The sequence below is a fragment of the Mya arenaria genome, chromosome 1 (assembly GCF_026914265.1).
Source record: "Mya arenaria isolate MELC-2E11 chromosome 1, ASM2691426v1".
NCBI classification, from domain to species: domain Eukaryota; kingdom Metazoa; phylum Mollusca; class Bivalvia; order Myida; family Myidae; genus Mya; species Mya arenaria.
The window spans coordinates 29,923,063-29,945,472 of record NC_069122.1 but is presented as its reverse complement, the minus strand read 5'-3'; the positions used below and the strand labels follow the sequence as shown (position 1 = coordinate 29,945,472).

Sequence of the window (22,410 nt, the reverse complement as noted above, 5' to 3'; positions counted from 1 at the left end):
ACCATTAGCAGTGCTAAGAGATACTTACAACTTTTCAATCAAAGATAATATTTGCTCAAATATTGTCAACAAAACCACAGTTTTGAACAGCATTAGCGTCACTATTTGCCAAAACATTTTTTTTGTGATTGATTGAGAATATATTCACGTGATGTTACCAGTGTCTTTGAAAAAAAGTTAAAATATCCATATTTTGTTTCATCTGTCCTTGTGGTCGAGAAAATAAAATAAGTGTTACATTGTAGACTTACCAGGACCCCAGTCTGTGTAGTTGACCTTCTGATTATTGACATTCCAGACGAACACCCCTTCGGTTATTTCATCTGTAGCTCCAAGCCAAACATGAGCATCTCTTTCTGTGGTAAAATTGTACTTGTAATAATCAGATGACATGAAATAAAATCTCAATGATTTAAAATGGGCGGAGTAAGAATATCGAACTTATATCGAACCTTATTGGCAGACACACTTTTAAGCATATTCTCACGGTGGTAGAAGGCGGACTTTTAAACACCAGCGATAGTCGAAATACGCAATGATTAAGCCTACTACTTAATGATTACGAATCTGCAATTTCACCGGCTGAAAATGAAAATTGTGTTATTATGCCAGATAAAATTGCGGACTCTGATGTTAAATATTAAGGATAGCAGCATTAGAAATTGTAAATTGATAATATGATATGGGACCTATAACTATCTTACTCCCAGATATAATATTATTTATAAAAATAACGTTGAATGAGGCATGTATAATTCGCAATGATTATATCTAATATATACGAGTAATTCTGAATTGCCTAATAACATATATTTATTTCTATTTCTTGTTTTCTTTTCATAATACTATTTAAGTTATATATGAGCAGCTTTGAGGGTTTGCCCGGAGGATCGGTAGCCTAAATATGGTTCATGAATGTTTAAAGTAAGCAGCACATACCATTGGCGAACCTGTTGACAATGAGCCCCTTAATAAACGCGTTCTCTGAGTTATCAGTGACATCAGCAAGGTAAGCGTGTGGATGCGTGGAACAAAACGCCTGTACATAACAAAGAGGTTTGTTTTGAAGGCGAATCATATGATTGATGCACAAAAGAAACTTATACATTTGAATGTACTATTTGTTTAACTCATTTGTTTTAATGGTCAAAACAAAACATATTGTTTGTGTACAGATAAAAATATTAGCCATTATGGATGGGGTTTCAAATAAAGATGTGTGGCCATACATTCCCCATTTAATAAACACGACAAAAATTGCATTGCCTGCCTCGATACATTGCGCACTTTTGTTGAAAATTACGGATATATAAGACGCTGATAACTTCCCAGCATGCTTTTATAAATTCTTTCCAGAAGTATATATGATGGCAGTGAAAACCGTTAACTTTATCCAGTCATATGTATCATGATTCTATCCAGTCATATCTGCCATGCCAGTATAGTTGATACTATCCAGTCGTATTTGTCATTATTATATCCAGTCATATTTGCCATGATTCTTTCCAGTCATATTTGCCATGATTTTATTCAGTCATATATTTGCCATGATTCTATCAAGTCATATTTGCCATGATTCAATCCAGTGATATCTACCATGCCATTGAAGAGATAACGCTACCAACGAAGTTACCGTTGATTCTATCAAGTCATATCTGCCATGCCATAGAAGAAATTACGTTACCTTACATTATATCCAGACAAATTTATCATGTTTCTCGATTTCCAGTCTTCTCTACCATGCCAGTGAAGAAATAACCTTACCGTTGATTCTATCCAGTCTTATCTACCATGCCAGTGATGAAATAACCTTACCGTTGATACTTTCTAGTCTTATCTACCATGCCAGTGAAGAAATAACCTTACCGTTTATTCTATCCAGTCATATTTACCATACCAGTGAAGAAATAATCTTACCGTTGATTCTATCCAGTCATAACTACCATGCCAGTGATGAAATAACCTTACCGTTGATTCTATCCAATCAAATATACCATGGCAGTGATGAAATAACCTTATCGTTGAATCTATCCAGTCTTATCTACCATGCCAGTCATGAAATAACCTTACCGTTGATACTTTCCAGTCTTATCTACCATGCCAGTGAAGAAATAACCTTACCGTTGATTCTATCCAGTCTTATCTACCATGCCAGTGAAGAAATAACCTTACCGTTTATTCTATCCAGTCATATCTACCATGCCAGTGATGAAATAACCTTACCGTTGATTCCATCCAGTCTTATCTACCATGCCAGTCATGAAATAACCTTACCGTTGATTCTATCCAGTCTTATCTACCATGCCAGTGATGAAATAACCTTACCGTTGATTCTATCCAGTCTTATCTACCATGCCAGTGATGAAATAACCTTACCGTTGATTCTATCCAGTCATATCTACCATGCCAGTCATGAAATAACCTTACCGTTGATTCTATCCAGTCTTATCTACCATGCCAGTCATGAAATAACCTTATCGTTGAATCTATCCAATCAAATATACCATGGCAGTGATGAAATAACCTTATCGTTGAATCTATCCAGTCTTATCTACCATGCCAGTGATGAAATAACCTTACCGTTGATACTTTCCAGTCTTATCTACCATGCCAGTGAAGAAATAACCTTACCGTTGATTCTATCCAGTCGTATCTACCATGCCAGTGATGAAATAACCTTACCGTTGATTCTATCCAGTCTTATCTACCATGCCAGTCATGAAATAACCTTACCGTTGATTCTATCCAGTCTTATCTACCATGCCAGTGATAAAATAACCTTACCGTTGATTCTATCCCGTCATATTTGTCATGCCAGTGATGAAATACTCTTACTGTTTATTCTATCCAGTCTTATCTACCATGCCAGTGATGAAATAACCTTACCGTTGATTCTATCCCGTCATATTTGTCATGCCAGTGATGAAATACTCTTACCGTTTATTCTATCCAGTCTTATCTACCATGCCAGTGATGAAATAACCTTACCGTTGATTCTATCCAGTCATATTTGTCATGCCTGTGATGAAATAACCTTACCGTTTATTCTATCCAGTCATATCTACCATGCCTGTGATGAAATAATCTTACCGTTTATTCTATCCAGTCATATCTACCATGCCAGTGATAAAATAATCTTACCGTTTATTCTATCAAGTCATATCTACCATGCCTGTGATGAAATAACCTTACCGTTGATTCTACCCAGTCATATTTGTCATGCCTGTGATGAAATAACCTTACCGTTGATTCTATCCAGTCATATTTGTCATGCCAGTGAAGAAAGTAACAGCTCTCATCGTGATGGTCCCAGCCGCTTGGACACTGGCCAACAGCAACGGTAAATAGCGCTTTGGTATAAAGAAAATACAACAATTGCAATACACTATTAAAACGGATTTAACCTCGGACCCAAATTGGAACTTACCACAGAGTGAAATTCGATGCATCACAATAATATTTTAACGAACACGGAAAACAAAGACAATAAAAAAATTAGAATAAAACAAAGCATAAATCGATAATGGAATTGTTATTATTCATTCGTAGGTAGGTGAGAAATGTTTTGATGTCATAAATTATGAGTGCGTGAGTGAGTGAGTGAGTGAGTGAGTGAGTGAGTGAGTGAGTGAGTGAGTGAGTGAGTGAGTCAGTCAGTCAGTCAGTCAGTCAGTCAGTGAGTCAGTGAGTGAGTGAGTCAGTCAGTCAGTCAGTCAGTCAGTCAGTCAGTCAGTCAGTCAGTCAGTCAGTCAGTCAGTCAGTGAGTCAGTGAGTGAGCGAGCGAGCGAGTGCGTGAGTGAGCGAGTTAGTGAGTTAGTGAGTGAATGGATGAATATATAAACGAATGAACATACACTAGAGCGAGCGAAAGAACAAACGAACAAATAAAATAATTAATAATTTTCATCGGATAGAAATATAACAGCAGTAAAGAAACAGCGGAGCAGAAGTATTTAAATTGAATTTATAAATGTTAAAACTTTACCTGTTGCAAATAAAAGCTGTAACATTGTTAATGAAACACGGGTCATCATTTCACGATAAGACGTCTAAATAGTCGTCTACTGCACTACATATTTATAGTATAGAGATAAGCAGCACACACTCAAAATAAGGATAGAAAGAAAACAATCATGTACAAATTTGCACCTGCAAATGACTACTATGATTTTCTCGTCGTAAAAATCATTTACAATTAAAACGGGAAAAATAAATTGGGTGGACGTCTCAATATTCCGAAAATATATATGTATTTTTTTTTCTTGATTTTTTTTATCATTTCTTACATTAATCAGCTATAACAGTTACATAATGTGGCGAAAATAAACGTGAATGACTAGCATGGTAGGGGTCCAGGATTTATCTAATCACAGGATTAGCTGAGGAAATATTGTCCGGCATAATCTTTCGTGGTCTCAGATGAGTACGGTGAACTTTTATCCTTCGCAAGATAAGCAAAACATTTCACTTTAGATAATATTCATATAATTTATACATTTAAACATTAACGAGCGAGCGAAAAAATGTATTTCAAATACCCGGTTTGCGGCGATGAGAAAGCAGTTGGTAATACTAACTATGCTTGATATCGCATCAAGATATAGAGTGTGTTAATACCACATGATAAATAACGTCATAAATGCTATGTCGGAAGGCAATTTGTTGCTTCAAAAGAAGTATTTTAACAAAGATAACTTTACTATTTATTCACCATTATGATACTAACACGGTACCCTGCATTCGGTCGTTTACTGGAGTTTTATTGAGAGTTTAGTTTCTTAAAATACTTCGACAAACCTTTCACAAAACCGCCGCCTGATGGAGCACTGTCAAAACATTATTTTGGAAACAGGTTTGTCTATTGTTTTAGGAAAGGTGTCACTTAATTAAACGCCGGTAACAAAACGAATGCGGTGCTCTTTAAGCGACATAGACAGCCCTCTGTTTCATTAACATTGGTGAAGAAAATGAAAAGTTTTCTTTGTTTTACGTCATTATTCGAAGCAAAATGGCGTCCTACGACATAGCATTTATGACGTAATTGATCACGTGGTACACACACATTGATGTAGCTTATGCACTTGTCCTACCTCAAAGGCTGATACGATAGCAGTCCACACATTGTATCTTATCTTCACACTGTGTGTTCTATAACCAAGGTAACTGTTTTAACCAATGGTTTGTATATAAATGTGTGACAATTGCCAGTGAGTTCCTCACGCAATGTTACATCAAATTAACACTGTATCTCAATAAAATCTTAGAGTCTTTTGACGTCCTATGTTTTTGAAGCACGAAAAAGCGTTGCTATGTCTGAACAAATCACATGGTTTATATCGTTCTATTAGTGTAAAGAGTTCTGTAATGAAATCGTTGGTCTGTTTATATTATTCTCTGCCCATCTCGCAAGAGGTAATGGGTTCAAGACCCACCAAGGGTCACGCTCGCATGTCGAATCAAAAGGGACAGTAGAACTGGAGTACGGTACTTTATTTTGTTAAACTTCATAAATACCGTTGGACAATTGACTGACAAAATCTCGTTAAAATGAATATGCATGAGGCAGGGGAGACAACTCTTCTTTTAGTGAATTTGCTTGTTACAATTTAATACTCTTCAAATAACGTATATTGTCAGTAGCCTTCATTGGCGAATGGTCTAGATTGTGGATATAGTAGTGAACAGGGTTTCATTCCCGCTTTTGCCAGACTACCTTTCGGAAAAAAAAACATAAGTAAACGTCCATGTTGCCGCATTTTTTACCTTGCGGAACCAATGAAACCGCCTCATTATTTATTCATGATAAGGAGATATTCCTAGCCAAATCGCCCACGGTACACAACGAAGCATAATGTTGTTAAGTATCGGGGGTATTCCACGATGATCAAATAAATACGTGGCAGCTGCAATACGTTTTAGACTAACCTTTTATGATCTTATTCTTGTTCAATATTATTTTACGTTTTTCACTCAGTTTATTGACGAAACATCGTTTGATGCTAACTGAACAATTTGCTTGTTTATAGGCGTTTACTTTTACTCTCATTTCCAACTGATGTCACTGTTTTCATTTTACGCTATTGTTTTGGATAACCGTCCTTCGTCTATAATTGCTATGTTATTCCTGGTCCAAACCACCAAAATATGATGGAAGAACGCAAATAATTTGATATCATTAAACTGTTTAAAACATGGATTTCGAAGATTTTGTTTAAAACATTTTTAGTGATCAGGCTTATGCCTCCGCCGTTTGAATTATCGGTATGTTTCACACACAAAAATATTGAGGATATTGTGCTTTTTGTCTTCTGAACAAATGATGCGTCGCTGGTCTGCACCTCGCCTCATGATTAAATTATTCAAAGTCCAAACATAATCGCTTACTAATACGTGCTTCTATACATAATGAAATAGGGTGTTTCAGTCGCTTACATAATAATGTGTTCACTGTCTGATAGGCCAATACTAATGTCATGTATGAGATTTCTCTAGTAGGTCAGACATATGTATGTCTTTAGAATTGTTCCCCTGTAAGAATTCCAATGAACAAAACAATTTATCATCTCAACGATCCCTTTCCACACAATTTCCGACTCGAAGCGTAAAACGCTGTCCAGACTATTTCGAGACATATCATATCGGACATTGCTTTTGTATGATAATGCCAAAACAATGTTGCATTTTTTCTAAAAAATTACTTCGGTCTCATACCATCGTGTTTACACCACTGGGCTTTCCATCAGTGGCAGGTGTGATTTATTATCTGGTTAGGTTCCCCTATATCTGAACCCTAAACTGACCAACCACAATAATCATTAATTATTGGTCATTGTAATTTATTTGTTAATTTAATGTGTTTAGAGACAGGATAATTGACTGTTTTACTCCAAACATGGCATGATAATGTGAGTAATGGCAGCCGATGTTACCACTACATCCACTTTTAGAGTTTACTTAACATCGAACGATATTTGTTGATAGAGATGCCACTAAAACATAAAATTGCATATGCTAAATTTAGATGTTCTAATCATGATTTGCATATTGAACTTGGAAGGCAATTAAGTATTGCTTTGCATGATCGATTATGCAATTTCTGTCTTCTGAACTATAATATATCTGAAATTGATTGTGAATATCATGCCTTTTTTCGTTGCAAAAAATATACACATATAAGGAATCATACGGTACATATATGAACAATCGGGCCAACATTTGTTAAATTGGTATGAATCTGGTGATGATCTGAAAAGTTGTTATGCCCTACTACCTACAAATGACTTTAACACAGTATGAAAAATAGCAGTGTACATATGTCATCTTATGAATTGTATCAAGGAATGAGAATAATTATACTTTATGTACACTTTTTCATGTATAAATGTACTATAACACAACTTTAAGCATTACGTATGATGTTTACTTTTTTGAAATGTATTTTGGGACGGAGCCTTTATTTACAAAATAAACTCTTGACTATTGACTATTGATTATTGATATAATGAAAGAGACGTGTGTAATGCTATTCATTTAAGGAATGAATTGCGGGATTGATGTCATTATCGGGGTATAAACGCAGTTGGGCTTGTCAAAGTGTGTGGAGTCCGAGCGTACTTTGACCTGCCAAATAACGTTAATATCCCTGATGATGACGTCAATCCCACAAATCATTACTTTTATTTACACCAATTGTGAATTATTTCATTCAAGAATTGTTAAAAAAAATACTTTATTTCATTTAAGAAAACCTTTCAGTAATCCTTTTCCTTTCCATTCTGTAAATATAACGACCCAACTGTAACCGGAAACGTTTTATCAAATGACGTCACGATAACGCGGGGAAAGATCAACCACTTGAAAACAAGTTTAAACGTAAAATTGAAACACTTATGGCAACAATACATTTAACATATCATAATTTAACACTTTCTAAAATGTTTATATTTTACGGCAACTGCTGACACAATACAAACAATAACAAGATCAAAATAATTCATGTATATTGTTATGCGATAAATTGCGATCCGAACATATCCGAATATGTTGCGTTCATCGATTGATAAACGCAATTGCCGAAAGGGAGTTCATTAACGAATGGAAGTTGAGGTGAAAATATTATGATATGAGATCATCACCGAGGTGGCTTTCCAATTTTAAATAAGTAAACATAAAATAGAGTTTTGTGTTATTTATCTTTGATCGAAACTACTGCATATTTTCATTTCGCAACACGTTATTCCTTTTTATGAATATAGCCCGTAGTATAAATGCTATTAAAGGGGCTATACACCGTATGATGAAATCGCGAAAAAAAAAGAAAATTGTCGAAAAACTAACATAAACTTGGTATCGATGTGTAAAATGCATTGCAACTTACTAACTGAAGTACCACATAGTTTACAATTAATTCATTTTTCGCATTTTTCCATTAAAAAAGATGACTAGGTATGTACACCTAGTAGATTCATTCTTATGCGTGATTGGCTAGTCGATGTTATCTCGTGATATTACCAAGTTCGGCATATAGCTTAAATATTCCAACGGCTTAAAGTACGCCTTCGTAGCACAGTGGTTACAACACTAGACTGCGATTTTGGCGATACCGGTTCGAACCCGGTCTCCAACTCGATTTGTATTATTTTAAAGACTAAAACATTTTATTAAATAATTTATCTGAGATTCGTTCAGAAAAGAAACTTTTTTTGGTGCCAATCTGGTGTATAGTCCCTTTAATATCCTCCTATATTTATTTTATGTGATTTGAATAATCAGAAAATACAGATGTTTAAATGATATGTCATTATAGAAATTGAACTATTTGAATATAAATAAAAAAATAAAAAATATAAACTCTTGGGTTGTTTGATTGAATGATAAGTTAAGAAATGAGTATACAGTCGAAACCCGTTCGCTCGAACTCCCAGGGACCGGGGAAATACCTCGAGTCTCGGAAAACTCGAGCCAAGCGGGAAAGTTTACTTTCAGTATAGAGAAATCGCTCCTTTCCTCTAGTTCGAGCCAACAATGAATTCGAGCGAAGCAAAGGGTTTCGGCTGTTTATGTCACATAAATCTCATTCACAATCACAAGCCATTGTGTTGTTTGATTGAATGATAAGTTAAGAAATGAGTATACAGTCGAAACCCGTTCGCTCGAACTCCCAGGGACCGGGGAAATACCTCGAGTCTCGGAAAACTCGAGCCAAGCGGGAAAGTTTACTTTCAGTATAGAGAAATCGCTCCTTTCCTCTAGTTCGAGCCAACAATGAATTCGAGCGAAGCAAAGGGTTTCGGCTGTTTATGTCACATAAATCTCATTCACAATCACAAGCCATTGTGTTGTTTGATTGAATGATAAGTTAAGAAATGAGTATACAGTCGAAACCCGTTCGCTCGAACTCCCAGGGACCGGGGAATTACCTTCCTCTAGTTCGAGCCAACAATGAATTCGAGCGAAGCAAAGGGTTTCGGCTGTTTATGTCACATAAATCTCATTCACAATCACAAGCCATTGTGTTGTTTGATTGAATGATAAGTTAAGAAATGAGTATACAGTCGAAACCCGTTCGCTCGAACTCCCAGGGACCGGGGAAATACCTCGAGTCTCGGAAAACTCGAGCCAAGCGGGAAAGTTTACTTTCAGTATAGAGAAATCGCTCCTTTCCTCTAGTTCGAGCCAACAATGAATTCGAGCGAAGCAAAGGGTTTCGGCTGTTTATGTCACATAAATCTCATTCACAATCACAAGTCATTGTATTGCCAGTACAAAACTTGACTCATTGCTTAATTATGTTTTTCATTTGTTTTTCTACCACAACTTTAAGACTAATCAAAACCATCTTTGTTTGCAATATTGTAGTAGCTACCCTTTTTGCAAAAGGGGAGACAACAGTTAAATATGACATTCTGCAGTTTAAAACTGGATTCAAACTTCCCAAGTTATAGTAGTTTCTATTAATAGAGCATTGCTGATTCGACTAAGAAGACAAAGAGAAAACATATTTCCACTTAAAGCAATTCGAGGGTGAATTCAAAAAGGTTCTAAGTGACATTAAATGAAGCTGAAGATAGAACCTTTACGCTTTCAGACCTCAAATTATTTAGAAAGAAAGCAGTTTCTTTCAAAGATGAACTCTTACTCCCAAATAAGACGTACCACAATTGATACCATTATTTTAAATTGCTGGAAATGATGAAGAAATATCGAAAACAGTGGTTGCTATATAGGATATTCTGGAAGGTACAGAAATCACGATATTTCTACCTTATTAGACGATTGTTGATCACTGTAAAACTTTTAAGACTCACCAGTTATTTAATATTTGTCAGTTTCCAGCTACTAAACACACGGTTGCACTCTTGTCATTAGTAATTAAAATTTTCCATAAATGCATTATTAAGTATGTAGTAAATGGTATCAGTTAAGATTTATGTTTTTTATACATGTGCATATATTTATTTTAAATACGATTGTCATTTTAATAAACTATTTGAAGGAATGTGGAGGCTTAACCTGATTTCAAATGCGATGTATGTCCCATCTCGAAAAAATCCTAAGAGTATAAATAATTTCATTAATTAAATTAAGTCCGCTCTATTTCACCAACACGCAAACACAAAATTGCCATAATTAAACTTTTATGAATCCTCTATCTTTATCAGTTTTAATGTAGTTTGCTATAATCAAATTTGGTTGAGGTTGAATAATTTTCTCGTCTGTGTGTAATAACCAAAGAAAAATTGAAATTTAAGTTTAATTGCTAGAATAAAATAAATGAGCAAAAGAAAAATTTCAAAATATATCTTATATTGAACATGATTGGATGGGGAGTTTTCTTATGTATGTATTTATTATCGGAATTGATAAATTATCAATGTTAAATACGGCTGTGAGGTAGATTTTGTTGGGCACTGTAGTTTATATAAGAATTACATATCCTCGGATAAATTACTAGTATAGAATGTATGCTCTCTGCTGTTTCTGGAGTTTTGTGCTGTTCTTACATGTTTCTTGTTTGTGATTTTTTTTTGTGTTCTATGTCTTTGGCGTTTACCCAGTGCCATTAAACCGGGTTTATGTTTAAACTTTTTGCTACTGATTTTGTTTGTGTAGTTTTTCACATAAGTATTGGGCTATGTACTAATTTGGGAAATCATTCGATAAACAAGTGGGGTACAGTGAAGAGTGCCTTATTGTAAACTTACGGTGTTCTTTTCTTTTATTTTTTCTGTAATTATAATTATAAAAAAACATGCAAATAAATGTATTGTTTCTGTGTTATTAATGCACCAGTCAATATTTGTAACCACGGCCCCAGGTCCGAGCGGGGACTTAGACTTTCGGTCCAGCCAAACCCGTTTAGTAACGGTTTAAACCATAAAATCGCCGCCCGGCAGGGACAAACTGCTGGTAAAATCCCCGCCAAATACCCCCGCACCCCAAAATACCTAGGTAAGGCCCATTCTCTGTTGTTGTTGTTTTTTTTCGGAGCGAAAACAAAACCACCGCATTCACTCGGCAGTGCGGGGCTACCTGAAAAGGTAAAAACACGGCCCATTTTCCCCGCCATCCCCGGTATACCCCCGGAACTGGGGGGGGGGGGCGTGGTTGTTGCATAACGCATAATTATTTTTCAGTTTGGTATTGCATGTGTTACCAACGTACGAATGGGAGTTGTCATTGATTCCGGACATTACTACAATGCAAAAACACTAATTTCTTTATTTAGGAACATTGAGCCATTCACCATGTTATGGCTAATCAGGAAATCAGTGCCTGTGTGAATGTTATTGGATTGTCAGTATACACAAAATAACATACCCCGCTTGATGGCACTCCTGTATTGTGTTCCTTTCTTTGTTTTACTAAGGTTTAAATAATTTAAAAAAATATGTTTGGCATAAAATGAAATGAAATAGAAAACATAGTTATATACACGAGCTATCCTAAGTCGTGACCTGAAACACACCACTTCATTCGACGGGTTCAGGAAATGTGTAAGAAAGCAAACCTGTTAAATAAATGTGTGTATTATATGAAGTCGAGTGTCCGATTATTTTATGACTTGTTATTTTCCTGAAAAGCAATGACAAAAAGACGAACCTCTTTCATCTGCGTTATTGACGAGCCGACTACGAAAAACTGACCAAGCACTGCCATTGCCCGTGTTACGGCATGCTCAACTGAATATTGAGATGACATTCAGAAAGAAACAAAACAATAATAAACATTATCCTTTCAACGCAAATTGCTCTACTATGAATGATGACGTCACTGCGTTCTATGACGTCATAATTTTGAAACATGTTAATGATGTTATTTTCGGTTTAGACTCTGAACGTGACGAACATTTTAGGATTGTTTTTCATGAAATCAAGATAATATCAAGTTGTTCTCTTATTGTTTTCTGCTTTAACAATTGAATCTATATCGTAAAAATAAAATTAGAAGTACACATATTACTTGCTAAAATATTACCAATTGAACAGTAACTGTTTACAATTTAATTGTTAAAAACATGTGATTTCATGTTGTTATATTGCACATGTGTGATACAGAAAATTACTTGATAATTTGATATTAAACCGGAAACAAGGTATAGTATGTGATAAAGATATATCCAGTTCGAGCCATCGAGGAACTCGAGCCAACGTGTATACTTATAAAAATTAATTGTTACAAGATAGTTTCAACATACATATATTTCAACTAAAAAAGCTAATTTAATGAGAGTGTTTGCATAATATTTCAATCATAACAACAATTAGTAGTAGTACTTTTGAAACTACAGTTAAGAAGTTAATTATTCAATTAAACAAATTGTGCGAGTCGTTTGCCTCAAACATTTATACTGATATCATTTTCATTAAAATTATATGTATACTCGTTTTGCGCTATTACGCATGTTATTTGAATAGTAATTACGTAATGAATTGAGAGCCAAATGACCTAAATTGTGTCAATGGCGCTATTGAATAAGCCAGTAATTTTATAACATTTTCAAACTACAAAGTACTCTATATTGCTGTATGTCTATTAATCCTACAACATTTTACCATATATGTTTTCAATTGATCAATATATATATATAATATAAATATATATATACATATATCATAAGCGATACCACAAAGAACTGTGAAAATATAAAACAGGTCTATTAGTCTATTGTATATGTATTTAACAAAACATATGATCCATAAACGCCGCCATTTTGTGGATAGTGACACCAATCTATGACGTCATATTCCAGCTTCAGTCAAGCCGATTTCATATATACACATAAATCCTTTTCGAGTAGGCTTATACTTTAAAGTAAGCTGTCTAAAAAGTGGCCTGCGTGTACAAATTAAAGCTGCACTCTCACAGATTGAACGTTTTGACACATGTTTTTATTTTTTGTCTTGGAACAGCCAAGTTTTGCAAAAATCCATGGAAACCAGTAATATAAGACTGCTGACAAAAAAGCAGATCGCAGAGTTTCATATTTAAGTTCAACAATTGATGTTTTATGCATTTTTCTTAACCAGTTAGTAACGGTTTAAACCATAAAATATTAATTTTCGAACGGAAATATGAAAATCTACGATCTGATATTTGTCCGCAATCTTAAATCTTTGGTTTGCAGATATTTACGTAAAAAAATGCTCTTTCCAAGACAAACAAATTTAAAAAGTTGAAAAAATGGTATATATGTGAGAGTGCAGCTTTAAGCCACAAATGTCTTGATGTAATGGTCATAGATACCCTCAGGACATTATAAGTGATGAAGAAACTAAGAAGCTTGGACAATTATATATCATGTCTTTTGTTTCTTTCCCTTAGCAAGCCATCATTGCTTGCTTGTTGAAGATGTCATTATTCGTGCTATTACCAAACAACGGTCGCAGGCTACCGTCATGACGTCAATTATTGTCAATCTTGTCAACATGATAAAACAGTTTTCTGGGTGTTTAGGGAATCATGCAAAAATTCAATATAATTTTGAAATGTGCTTATTACATTACATAACGCCCCTCAAACTCATTAGCATGACAAGTATTTAAAATTACCAAGGTCTAAGTTCACAACTTTAGCTAAGATGGTTTAAATCAAGAATGCGAATACGTGGCCTTTGTATACTCATTGTACCATACCAAGTATCTCTGTTACAATCACAAAACTAAACAGGTAATCAGGCGTTGCTGGATGCTTGAACACATGGTCCTAGTGTGTATCATCATTGTCAATTTCCCAGCATCTATGTTTCAAACACTTACAAAAAGAAACGGATAATTAGGCGTTGATGGAGGGTTGAACATGTTGAAATGTCAATTAGAGCCTTAATAATTACGATAAAAAGAACTGTGTGACTGAAAAACGAATTGATGAACGATAAACACTCCAACATGTAATACAGGCAATCTGCAGATCCTCAATGCATCGGCTTATATATCATCTTATCATTTAGATGTTTAGTTTTTGCATTTACGTGTTGTTAGTTATAACAGACCAATTACGAGCTGATGACTGAGGTTTGAGTCTAATTATACCGAAATATGTTAAAAGAAAATACATCAAACAGCATTAATTCACATTAAAGAGAGTCTTCGGAAATCACGTGGTATCTGGTATCTAAGCGTCGGGATTAATGTCTGAAACTTCGATATTTTCAGGGTTTACTTGCAGAAGTAATTTAAAAAAACGATTGCAAGAGTCCCGATCGGGAATTGAGTCCTGTACATTTCGTTCCGCGGGCGGTCACCGGAACCCCACCGTAAAAGAAAAAGAATAAGCAAGATGGTTTTGAGTGGCTAATGCGGTTGGCACTACACTGCAATTCCACATAACATTGATAAATCATTTGCTTTTTTGTATGTAAAACAGCGTCTTATGTAATGTATGCGTTTTGTTTGTATATATTGTTTTACTGTGGAAAATCATATACAGTAGGCATAAGCCCATGAGTACAGTATACAAATACAATGGTAAATACATTCATATATTTACACCTCAACTTCCATTCCTTAAATGAATTGCCTTTCGGCAATTGCGTTCATCAATCGATGAACGCAACATCTTCGGATATGTTCGGATCGTAATTCATTGCATAACAATATACATGAAAGCTATTGATCTTGTAATTGGTTGTATTGTGTCTGCATGTCCCGTAAAATATAGATCAACATTTTTAAAAGTGTTAGTTTATTATATTTTAAATATATTAGTACCAGAAGTGTTTCAATTTTACGTTTTAAAGTGATTTCAAGTGGTTGATCTTTTCCCGCGTTATTGTGACGTCATTTGAAAAAAATGTTTCCGGTTATAGTCGGGTCGTTCTATTTACAGAATGGGTAAGAACGGATTACTGAAAGGTTTTCTTAAATGAAATGAACTATTTTTTAACAATTCTTGAATGAAATAATGAACTATTGGTGTAAATATAAGGAATGAATTGCGGGGTTGATGTCATTATCGGGGATATGAACGCAATTGGGTTGGTCATGTAGTAAGATACAGCGAAAGGAGAGTAACTTGCAATACAATAAATATTATTTCAGGCAGAACTCAATGTTTATGTTTTAGGAATGCACATTTATATATACACGTATATATATAAATATGCTCATATATTACTAATTGTAAAACAAATGCTTTATGACAAAATGATGCGAATATTTTTTCAAAACAACAAAACTTTCTGATTGCAATAAATCTTTGAACTTTATAACATTAGCGTTGGAACGGTAATATCTATTTATTAGTGTGTGTCTTAGTTCTATAAAACATTCGCATTCGCAAATAAAGTGAAATTCATCTTCTTAAGAGTTACAAAATGAATAGACTCTTTCATTAACTGGAATAGGTGTAGGTTTGTTCCATCGACCTGTTTCAACACAAAGTCTATGTGACGAAACACGTATTTTAGTTAATGAGATTCTATACTTTTCAATGTTAACAATATCTAAATATGGTTGAAATTTGGATTCAGCAAACAGTCTATACGTTAATGCTCTACTTGAACTTTGTATATCTGCATTCCATTCTTGCTTATATTGGTCACTTATTCTTTGTTTAACATGATATAAAAACAAATTCGATTGTTTGTTTGTACGTCTTCTGGATTTTAGCCATTGACAATAATATTAAATATTTGTTTTCTTTGAGCCAGTTCATCAATGATGTTATTAACAGTTTTGGACACAGGCGATTCACGCCTACTTAACGCAATCTCCACCGCTTAACGATGGTGCAAACAAAATGGGCTGTGGAAACTTCTGCCTTGGTGCAGCTGTGACTTTTGTTAATTTGTTTATTCGTTAGTATGAATAAATTGTCATCTGATGTTCTTATTAAAGGGACATATTTCGTAAATCGGATGATGTTGTACCGTGTACGACCACTTTTACTGTTATCGTTATCTTATTGTGCAAACTGTGGTGTCAGGTTCTGACTTGTACATATTTCGAGATATGCAAACAATTAAATTACATTTTGTTGTAAAGGACCACTGTAAGAACAATCTGACCCATGCAAATATAACTGTTACGTATCTTACTAACACCGGTACATATCAATATACTCCTAACATTCCGGTATACTAGACTTCACTTCGAGGACTTGGGGTCTGAAAGAGGCAGTTTTATGGTTAAATATATATCGGCAAACATCCTATTGTTTTCACTTTGGTTTAGGTATTTCGCATAGCCTATTGTTTCCGTAATAGATGGGCGAAACAAGCATTAAAATAATGCATGGTAAAACGGTGCACATAACCTTTTTAGGAAGAGCTTGTAAATTTTGATTTATGCCAACATAATTACTGTACATAACAGTTAGTTGTATGTGCATGCGCCAGAATGTTCTTACGTAGTGTCAATGTACCGAAATGTAGTTGAAATACTCGCTGGTCTATATATATATGCACAAGTCCGAACAGGGTGAAAAGCTCCTGGCACCACAATTCGTACTTTATTGCGACGTAATCGTAGCCAACATGTAGTAAAATTGTTCCTACACGATACCAGATCCTCCAATATTCGAAATATGTCCAATTAATCATACTTACATTAGTATATACAAATAAACGAAATGCACAGTTGCACCACGGAAATGTCGACAGCTCATTTTGCTTTTCACCACCGCTAAGTTGACGTGAGATAAGTTCAACTGTAGCAATGCACTGGTATGAAATCGCTCCTAGGATTGTTTATGAAACGGCCACCTCATACTTGAGGCCCAGGTCCCAATATCTAAAAAAAATACTTAAGTCATTTTCCATTCTTAGTCTCTTCTCATTTTACAACAGAGCCGCATATTATAATTCAGTTGTGTATATGTTTTACCTATGCATTTTATCATAAATTGAGTTCAGATATTCATATTTACATCAAATTTGCTACACGTGTACAATTATATTAAGTGATACAATTACACAAATAAGCAGCTCATATTTAAATTCGTTTGTGTAAGTAAACGAACACAATCGACCTCCTTCTTTGCAAAAGCTGCCATTTTGTCCGAATATCATCGAACCAAATTCGAAGACTTGCAAATTTGCCTCAAAAATATGGTTACAAAACCGAATTGGAACTCATTAAATCTACGAAAAAAATAACACAACAACTTACGGTTGAACTATAACAGTATATGCTTAATCTTGGACAGAATCATGTGCATTTCCACAGCATGGTTTGGTTATATTTACTATTCGCCAATAAGTCTAGTGCGCAATGCGCATGCGCGGAACATCATTTTTCTTCATAACGGCTCGTCTCCAGTCCCTTTGTTAATTGTCCAGGCAAATATCTAGATTAAAAGAATATTGACACTGGCATTATATGTACAATGCTGTAATTCCCAATTATATAATGCTAATTACAATTTTTCTGTTAAAATATATACGATTATCCCTTAAGTTATACTCTATCTATTTTACACTGGTATGTCAACCAGCTGAACTGTGCGCTTGTGGATTGCCCGTACAGCAGGAAGAACTAGTTGATGTTATCACTGTTTTCAGTGCTGTAATCCATCTTATGTTTTTCAATTGTATGCATGCATATAATAAGGAACGGCTTTTGTAAATACTTGTTCAAATAGTTGTACCTGTGTAAAACAATTTGCTTTTATTTCAAGGTCACAAGCTCATGTAATGTTTTGATATACTATTTATGTTTGCAGCTTACCGACCAAAACTGTTCCCTTGCAGTTACCCGAAAAAAACTGTTTCTTTGCAGCTTCCCGACCAAAACTGTTTGTTTGCAGCTACCTAACCGAAACCGTTCGTTTGTAGTTGCCCGTCCAAAACTGTTCGTTTCCAGTTGCCCGTCTAAAACTGTTTGCAGTTGCCCGTCTGAAACTGTTCGTTTGCAGCTACCGACCAAAACAGTTCGTTGGCAGCTATCCGACCAAAAATGTTTGTTTGCAGTTTATTATGGCGCGTGTTGTGATCTTGTTTAATGGTAGGTTCCGACTAACCGACCAACTATGAGTATATTTGTCATGACACTTCTTACAAACGGTTTGCAAGAGATGTGCACTGCATTATAAGATATCGCTTATACAGAGAGATAGTTTAGCTTAAAACATGTTTGTGACCTCATCCTAGGCTTTTGGACTGTGTTTCTTTCTTTTTTTAATTTCTACTAACTGTCTGATATTTAAAGAGTGGACTGGTTAATATTTCAACAATGGACACACATTATTCAAATATTGGATAGTCAGTTGAGAAAGTAGAATGGTGTGATTAACATAATGTAGAATCAGGACCTGTGTTGACAAACTTGTTTTTCTTGTACATGCTTTCAAGATGGTGTAAAACTATGAACACATTTTAAGAAAAATAACTTAAAAACCCTTAAAAGCTTAAATAAATTATTATGAAAATGTTAATTCCATACATTTCCAATGTTAAGGTTGTATCAACGTAATCACCAATGAAGATATGAATGAAGTTTTGGGTAAAGGAAATTGTTTATTAAGTGTGTGTCCCATAAAGCGTAGAACACAAAAACAAAGTATTCGTATGAAGCGAATAATGCACAATGAAAACACATTTGGTAATATATCCGTAGAAGTTTTATTTTAGAGAACATTATTTCAAATAAAAACTAAAATATTTTTTTTACAATTTACATGTATATAAACGCAAAATATTTTGATTTGCATAACATATTCACATGTATATTAGCGCAAAATATTTCGATTTTCTTAAGAGCTTCACATGATTAGTAGCTTTTCAATGGGTGTGACAGTTTCCAATAAGTTGACAATAACGGCATGAATTTCATGATTTGGATCTCGTTGTTTACATCTTTTAAGTGAATGAAACTCCTTAAACGTCAATTAAAATGCATGCCTCGGACTGTTCTTTTCCTGACATAATGGACAGTGTTTGACCCATCACCCTTACTTTAACATTTACGGTTTAGCCACGTCTCCACTATCCTTACATTAAGCGAATTTGAATATGGAAAACAATATAATTTGAATAGAAGAGTGATGAAAGTTTCGCCTTGCGCAATATAGAGGATATATTGTGTGGGTGTATCTGACTGAATACGAATTTGCTTAATTTGAATTATTAACCCATCGTAAATATTCTTGAAATCTTTATGGTTATCTAGACTTGATATACATAAGATATCATGTAAAACCATTATTCTACTATTTACGAAATACCGAGATTTGCATTGTGTTACAGAATAAATTAATAAATTAGACTGAAGTTCGTTGAATGCGATGACATTCCAGAGGTAATTATCTTAGTATGTATAACACTCATATCTTACGATCAAGGCAAACTCACGAAAGAGCAATGCACTTATTTCCAAAAGGGCCCTTTGGGGTTGCTGAAAAGACTGCAGAGTGCAAGAGAAGTGTGAGATAAAGATGTGTGCGAATTGATTACACTCTCTCTTATTTCAAACACACTGCCCCTACCCTAGTCAAGTGGAAAAATGTTGTAGGATGAGTTTAGTCTCGGTTGTAGACGACCCTTAATTTATTCGATTGTACTTGGTTTCTGGATATCCATACCGTTATTGAAAATATATATAACGATGCCTTTAATATATAGATCATAACTGATGTACTAATATGTTGCGTTCATTGGGTGAAAAAGTGGCAGATGTAATCAAATCTGGGCTTTATTATTTTTAACTCTACTATGTATCATTTTATTAATTGATCATACATTGTCAAGTAAAATAGCAGACTGGTTACGATTTCGTTTCAATATTGTGCTAACTGAAGTGCCAGGAGTTTTTCTCCCGAATCGGACTTGGGCATATTTTCATATCTGTAGCATTTCATGTACACTCCGTTGCTTACACATACTTATAAGCACATCTTAAAAAGGAAATATGCACATATTTATAACAGTTGTGGCGCTGTTGCTCTACTGAATGCGCGTAGTTCATTTCATCTAACTATTACACAGGCTAACACTTAATAATTGCCTATCTGCAATTTCATTGGCTGACAATGGAGCTTGTATTCTAAGAAAAGTTTATATAGCTTTTATTAGCGCCCCTTCACCAAACATTCCGAAACATCAGTAGTTGTTTCGATGACTAACGTTATAAAAGAGGTTATTACTTTAGATTTATGGTACAATTTACTGGATCAAGCCTATGGTATTCGATATAATTTTCACTTGTGTTAGCGTCGTTATCGAATTCTACTGCAGTGTTTCAGGTCAGTTAATTGCTATATTTCTTCTCGTTGTCGATCAATTAAGCTAATTGTTAAACACAAACAGGTACAAAATAAGTATTTGTCATGAACGAAACCAAACTGGAAAAAGAGGGCCTTAGTTAACAGTGTTGTGGTTTCAATTACTGGAATGGAACGTTATACAGCAGTAGAAGTCAAGCCTAGATCGCGAGTGATTTCAAAATTTAAGTTTATTGTTACGAATGGCTGATATTTAAATGCTGTTGTTTTATTTTTGTATGTGTTTTTTTTTCTTCAAAAAACAACTCACCCAAATTTTACTACTGGTTGGATTACTATTACTTTATTCTTGAAATACCTTTTAGGCGGTGACAGGGAAGGTTGACTAGCACTTACTTCTACCGTCTATTAACAGTCCCGATTTAGAGACTGCTTTCAACGGATCACTCAGGCAGAATTAACTGTGTGTCTTACAAAACCATCACACAAACATACTATTAGTGATATTTGATGGAAAGAACCTGAACGAATCGATGCTTTCAAAAAAAACACACCTTTTTTACACCAGCAATACAGTTTCAAGTTTCAAATTTATTGGCAATATCGGCAATACATAAGCCTTTGGCCATGAACATACACATAGGATGAGATGTATACAAATTGAAAAGATGACAAATACAAAATAAACTAAACAAAAACAACACACGTAAATAATATAGAGAACACAATCATAATTTACTTTATTGTACTATCTAATTATGAAGCAACTGCATCAATGCTGGCATAACGTCGTTGAAAAGCATTGTAAATGTATTTATATACAATTCTTATATTGTTTGTGGGGTTTTTTGAAGACATTAAAACCCTAAATTTATTCAAGCTATTCCATGAATTGGAAATATTGAATTGTTGACGTAAATCATAATAAAAAGGTCAAGCAAGCAAAAAATGAAATTCAGACTCAACCATATTAGTATTGCATAGTTTACATTTTCGTTCTAAAAGTGCAACATTATTAAATCTTTCAACTTCTATTTCAAGAGAGTGAGGACATAGTCGGAATCTCAATAATGCAATTCTATATAAGCTTGGAAGTGTTATTATAACGACCAATGCAGTGGGCACGGTCAATCTTGAAGTTTGCGCGGGCGTCTGCAATGGCAAGGTTGTGTTCACAGGAAGAAATGATTTTCTCGACACAGTTTTCATTTTTTTCTTTCGTCGACGGTTGCTTCCGCATCAAAATTGAAAAAGAGGAGATTATCTCTCATAGAATGCGATTTTAGGTCAATTAAGTCATTTTTAAGAGAGACATTTTCATGCTTGAGGTTATCAAGGGAATTATGTTTTTCGACTTTTCAGCCATCAAATTAGTTTCAATATCATTACACTTTTCTATCAGCTCGTTACATTGAATGCTATCGAAAGCTCGACTATTCTCTAAGTCAATCAGCCTTTTGTCAACATTTGAAAATTTAGTCTCAATGTCGCTTATTTTGGCTTCTATAAGAGTTATTTTTTTAGATATTTTTGACACATTCGTTTCAATTCGGTCAAGTTTAGTTAAGCGACTTTCAATAATGTTCAGCTTGGCCATGATTTGCTGATTACTGGTGTCCTTAACGGGAGAACAAGAGGAACCGGAAGTTTGAGACATGGACGGAGTGACGTACTGAAGGTGAGGTGGGTAGAACTGGCAAAACATCTGTTGCTGCGGGGTAATCAGGGGCTGAGGGACACACTGGGCTCCCA

General features: G+C 34.7%; 1 protein-coding gene across 1 annotated transcript in view; it reads right to left on the bottom strand.

The window, feature by feature from the left end:
• LOC128228724 (lectin BRA-3-like) overlaps positions 1-4,063 on the bottom strand; it is a 5,737-nt gene extending 1,674 nt beyond the window's left edge. The window contains exons 1-4 of the mRNA XM_052940236.1: positions 3,986-4,063; positions 3,244-3,350; positions 940-1,039; positions 252-356 (exon numbers count right to left, since the gene is read on the bottom strand). Of these exons, the coding sequence (XP_052796196.1) occupies positions 252-356; positions 940-1,039; positions 3,244-3,350; positions 3,986-4,034 (361 nt within the window). The 5' untranslated portion in view covers positions 4,035-4,063. The remainder of the gene's footprint in view (positions 1-251; positions 357-939; positions 1,040-3,243; positions 3,351-3,985) is intronic.
• Between the last annotated feature and the right edge of the window lie 18,347 nt (positions 4,064-22,410).